Source organism: Amphiura filiformis, chromosome 18, assembly GCF_039555335.1.
Source record: "Amphiura filiformis chromosome 18, Afil_fr2py, whole genome shotgun sequence".
Taxonomy (NCBI): domain Eukaryota; kingdom Metazoa; phylum Echinodermata; class Ophiuroidea; order Amphilepidida; family Amphiuridae; genus Amphiura; species Amphiura filiformis.
The window spans coordinates 66,413,800-66,419,799 of NC_092645.1; the positions used below are offsets into that span (position 1 = coordinate 66,413,800).

General features: G+C 38.0%; 1 protein-coding gene across 1 annotated transcript in view; it reads right to left on the reverse strand.

The window, feature by feature from the left end:
- Positions 1-2,732, reverse strand: part of LOC140138943 (uncharacterized) — a 64,287-nt gene extending 61,555 nt beyond the window's left edge. Inside the window, exon 1 of the mRNA XM_072160723.1 lies at positions 2,072-2,732. Coding sequence (XP_072016824.1) covers positions 2,072-2,204 — 133 coding nt within the window. The 5' untranslated portion in view covers positions 2,205-2,732. The remainder of the gene's footprint in view (positions 1-2,071) is intronic.
- Between the last annotated feature and the right edge of the window lie 3,268 nt (positions 2,733-6,000).

Consider the following 6,000-nt stretch of genomic DNA (forward strand, 5'->3'; position numbering starts at 1 on the left):
TCACACTAGCAATGGATAAAATTAAAAACAGGGAAAATATGACACAACATCCAATGGGGGAGTAACACAAAATATATATTCCTGGTCTCCACTATATTGAGAGCACTATATTGAGAACAGGTCTCCTTTTTTACTCCTTGAAAAAGAAAAGTTTTGTCTTTTCGAAACGTCGGGTTTTTAACTCTGTTTATATATTTTGTGTTACTCCCCCATTGTATGTTGTGTCATATTTTCCCTGTTTTTAATTTTGGTCTAGAGCAGATAGTTATGAATTTAAACATATTTTGCAAGATCTGGATATGCTCTGTTCATTGAGGTACTTTTTGCCACTACCTGTATCGATCGACCCATGTTGCACATCGACCCATAGTTTTGATATTGATGTCAGGCTACACATATGTGTTTCTGTTTAGGATATATATATATAGACACTGAACAGGAAAGTGGAAAACCCTGGCAGTACTTATATTGGGGATCGGAATAATGCGCTTCTCTATGACATAAATATAAAGACACTGAATGAGAATAGAGAAAACCCATGAAGAACGTAAAGCAAAAACCTTCGCCCGGACTCGAACCGGGGACCTCATGCGTACGCGGATGGTGTACAGGCCACAATGGGAGTGACCCCGCCGGGGTCGATAGTCCACAAACATGACAAATAGGCTTAAACATATTTTTCAAGATCTAGGGCCTACATGTGCTCTGTATTCATTGAGCATGTTGAGGTACTTTTTGTCCATGCTATTGACTCATGTTGCACTAGATAGCAAATCAGTACAGAAAAATTGAAATGGAAGAAATGCATTGTGGGAAGTGTAAGATATCTTCTGTTTCAAGACTGTTTATAATATAGCCTGGATTAATACTATCAAAACACTCAAATTTACAGGTTATAATAAAAAATAAAGAAACAAGTTACAACAACAAAAATCTTGAAGATGCATGGTGGGTGACTATTTATACAAATTAATCATTTAATTTACAAATAAGTTTACATTTATTGATTTGATTTGATTTACTAAAACATCAAGTTCATTTGAAAAGAGCTCTGTAAAAGCTGATTTTAAATTAAAACAATTTTAATTATTTTAATGATATTTCGGTGGGAAAGGTGCTTGTGTGATGCTGTACTTCTTTTTCTTTTTTAAGAAAAGAGGGAACTTAATAAAATAAGCTATGCAGTTTTTGCAGTATCATGTACCCGGTTGTTTATTTATTTATTTTTTGTAAAATTTGTGTGTGTGGGGGGGGGGGGTTTGTTTTTTTGTTACTATTATTATTAAACCATAGGCCTTCAATGATTTTGAAGGCCTATGATTAAACCTAGTACATGTAACAGCAGTTAGCACAGTGGTAAAGTTCATTGTCTGGAGGCTAGCCCAGCTACTCAATTTGTCCTATTTTTGGAGGTTAAAGGAGTATTTCGTGATCCTAGCGTCCTCTATTTATGTCATTTTCATTAGATATCCACGAAAAAACCTATTCCCAAAATTTCAGTTGATTCCGATTTTTGCGTTAAGTGAGTTATGCATGATTATGTGTTTTGCACTGCTCCATAGACAATGCGTTGTAATTTCGTTCTGGTGCACCAGAACGAAATTCAAATTTCACGATATCTTTGCTAAACGAATTAATCTGCAAGAAATATTTTGTACATAAACATTATGTAGCCAGAGGTTTCCAGTGACATAAAAATCTCAACTTTTTTTGAGAAAAGTGGGGGGATGAGGCTGTGGATCACGAAATGCCCCTTTAATAAGAATATTATAAGTTATAGAGAACGGGTCATATCGGGGTCATAAATATCTAATCTTATACAATTTGTTACTACATGTAGTTTATTTGGTTTGATTCCGTTTACCCACTCGCGACACATCAAGTACCCCCGTATCTGTGTAAAGGGGGTGGTAGTTTTGATTTATTGAGTTTACAGCTTACCTGGAGTCTGTTCCTCTATGTGTTTATTTGGACTGATTCCTTTTTACCCACTCGCGATACATCAAGTACCCCCCCTAGTATCTGTGTATTAAGGGGGTGGTAGTTTTGATTTATTGAGTTTACAGCTTACCTGGAGTCTGTTCCTCTATGTGTTTATTATCCTGTACATCATTATTATCAGTTTTATCTTTGATCGTATTGCCTTGATCTTCCACTGGTTTTGCTGTCTCAAGCGTCCCTGTTGTACTCGAAGCACATCCCATCCTGTCTTGTCTTGTCTTGTCTCGGTTGCGTCAACAATTTCTGTCTTTGGTGAGGTTCACTAGTGAGTAGTGGTAGTCCAAAATAATTGGGATGTCGATATCGTACAGAGTGACTGATGAGGCTAGGAACTGATAGTCTTTGGTCAGAATCAGTGACTAGCAGGCCTTATAATTCACGCAATTTTAGTCGCAATATCTTAAAATATTCATGCAGATATTCAGCTCCGTGATATCCCAATACGTGCAATCTTGACACACACTAAACCATGAAGTTGGCAACGGAAACGATACAAAATCTGGTCCAAGGTTGAGTATCCAGCCAGCCAGCTCCTTTATAGCAAACACAAATGAAACTAGGTTTCCGGTATAAATCCTATCTCATATGCCAAGTTGAACCGGATGATTCGCGTTGCTTCCGATATTATCTCTACAAAATCAGATTTTATATATCACTATTTACACGACTTCACGATACATTGCTACGGTAGCAACGCTATACACACAGTGTGAGAGTATTACCATTATCAATGTGCTCTCTCCATCAGCGATGAACTTCCATTGCCATATATGCAGTGTTGCCAAACCTGTTTAGCCCAAATCGACAAAAATCCGCCCAAATTGTTTGAACTTTGAATGGGATAATCCCAATCCTTTACTCAAAACACCGGTAACACCCAGTATAAGCTAGTATATGTACCCGGCAGGCGAGGGCTAGGGTTATGGTAATAGGGTTAGGGTTAGGGAGGGGGAAGCAATTTTTGGCAAGCCACTGGAGGGGGGGTCAAGCTATTGGGGTAGGGCAGAGCAGCACAGTAAACCCCGGCAGTAAACTCACTTCAGAAGAACCAAAGAAAACCCAAACCGCCCTTTTCAGGGCTACATTTTATCCCTAAAAGAGAAAATGACTTTTGTTGTAAAAAAAAAAGCAAGAAGTCAGAAAGTAAGAAATATAATAAAACAAAAAAGCATAAATAACCATATAGCAAGAGAAGTCCCATCCCACATCCATTTTGCCGACAATTTAAATGACACCATTAGACCACAATCCATAGCCCATATGCCCACGGTAAAGCCTATTCCCAAAATAAAGTTTTTTATTTTATAAAGTTCTCATTGAGGAATGCTTTATATTCATGCATGGTAGGCTACTGGGCCTACGTGTACTCCTTTTCAATCTTTAGCCAAACCTCCAGCTCCGTGGACAGAGTGAAAAACGGGTACATTTCTTTAAAAGAGCATGATATCTTCATTTTTTTGTGAGCCGATTTAAATATTTCTTTCAGAACGAATAAAGGTTTCTTAACATACCAAAATAGGAGAAACATAGGGCACAACAATGAGGGTTCTGGGGGTGGTTGTTTTTTTTTTTTGTGGGGGGCACCCTGAGTGTAACAATTAGGCATCTGGTGTTTAACATCATCATGATCATGTTGAGTTTTCAGTTCCGATTGACTCTTATCTGTATTAAAGCTTATTTAAAGCCATAATGTATGCATACGATCTTAAATATGAAATTAATTAAGCAATTTTTCATGATTTAGGCATGTAGGCCTAGTAATGTTTCACACATATTCCGTTATAGGCTAAATGGAATCAGCCAAATTTGCTGTATTTGTAGGTCGACAGAGCAATTTTGAAATGCATAATATTAAATGACTTATTTGTCCGCCGTAATACTCCATGTTGAACGACCAAAATAGCCAGTGGGGTTTCTTCCACTTTCCCTTGTTCTTTTTAAGCTTGCTTGGTCAGAAAGCCTACCCGGCAGTACATGTAGTATTTCAGCATTTTAGGTAATGAATAACAAATTAAATTTGACAGAAATCGACATCGTACATCTGACATTATGGCTTTAAAGCAAATAAATCGATTTTTTCTTTTAATCAAAAAAAATCGCCAACCCTGTATTTTAATACACCATTGGGCATTACAGTCGTGTAAAAAGTAGAAATTCAACCAAAACTGAAGGCGTGCTGTTGTGCAAATCACACATGACGGGATAAAAAAAACTTTATGCTCTCGGACTGCCAAAATTGCCCCCCCCCTCTGGGCTGCCCAAAATACCCCCTTGCACATGCCAAATATTTGAGATCCTAATTTGTAAACCGTCTAGATATAGGCCTATTCATATTGCGAAAATGTGCACATTTAATCCTTTCCGTACAAGCCTTTTTAGCATGTTTAGAGCGTTTTATTCAAAAGGCGGCCCATGAATGTGCGTCAAAAATCACTAGCCCCAACCTCTCAGCTTGCCAAAATTGATTGTCCCTCCGTCTCGGCTGGCATACAAACTGCCCCCCTCCTCCATTTTACTTTTACCCTCCTATGGTGTAGGTCTGCCAAAAATCGCGTGCCGCCACCCCTTGGCCGGCCAAAAAATTCTTTGCCCCCCCCCCCCATTTCTACGTGCCAAAAATCCTTTTCCCCCTTTTTTTGACATGCCAACAAATCTTTGCCCCCCCCTTTACACACTAAGATATTGGGGAGCAGGAAATTTTGCATATTTGAACGTGTTCCTAATGTTTTCCTACACCTTTTTAGGGTGTGATATAGAAACTGTGCCCAAAATATCTGTGCCAAAAATTTCTTGCCACCCCCATTTTTTCGACCTGCCAAAATGCCCCCCTTTTGGCTTGTACACATAATTAATGCACCACCCCTAATGATGTGTGTGATGATGTCAAAAAAATCCTCAACTTACATTTGACCTAATTGGACTACCAAGTGGCGGGTATGGCAACTGTGTTGTAAGTCGCGTGGCCGTGGTGGCGATAGTACACCAAAACCGACTGGCGTTGTTGTTGCCAATAGCGACCAAGTTATCCTGTGACGATGGCTGTGGTATAAAATTGGTGTAATGGTAACATTGGTATAAACATGAGAAAGTAAACAGAAACCTCCATCTACAAACATTCAAACCGTAAGCGGCGCCAAAGCGGGCGCCAAAGTTGAAAAAGGCTTTCGAAGTATTCTAATCTTGGTCCCATCCCATTTAGGAAAGTAACTTTTGTAAGAGACACAGGCCTCGTGCATCTAGTAGTCCACTTGCCCATTGTCATGATTGTGCATACTCTGGATATTGCATTTAAGCTTAAAACTCAGATTTAATTAATTTGTGCACAATTGATCATCTTTTCAGTCACCGTACTCCCTCTCCTCAACTCGTAATAAAATAGAATTGTTCAGTATTGAAATGCCATTATAGTTATGCCATTATATGTTGCATTCAGTAATATAAGCCCTACGTATATTTTACTTTTACTGTCACAAATATAATTATATAAACTTTTTCATAACCATTTTATACTTGTATTTTGATGTAATAGGGCCCCGGGAATAGGGCCTAAATATCAGTATAATTTCGAGTTCAAGTGAATGCGTTCATCATGATTAATAAGGTATTTTTATTTATCAAAAATGGACTATGGCATAGTCTAGCATCTAGGCCTATGTTCATGTTGGATTTTGTGTTTTTCGCAGTTAAGGGGTACTACACCCATTGCATTTTTTTTTTTGCATTTTGTGAAGAAATGAGAAAAAGAAATTGGACAAAGTGGTATGCAAAATGAAGGGGCAAATCTTCTCGTTCAATTGGTGGCATCAGTATCAATGACGCGTACATGCTTCTAATGGTATAAGCCAAAAAGTGGTACATCACTGATGTTTTAAATTCACTTCATTTTGGAAAGCTTACTATGAACGGATTTCGTTAAAATTTTGGATATGTGTTGCTAACACATTAGGGAAATAATGTTGATATGTAAAATGGGAATAAGTGGTCCCTGATTTCTTTTAT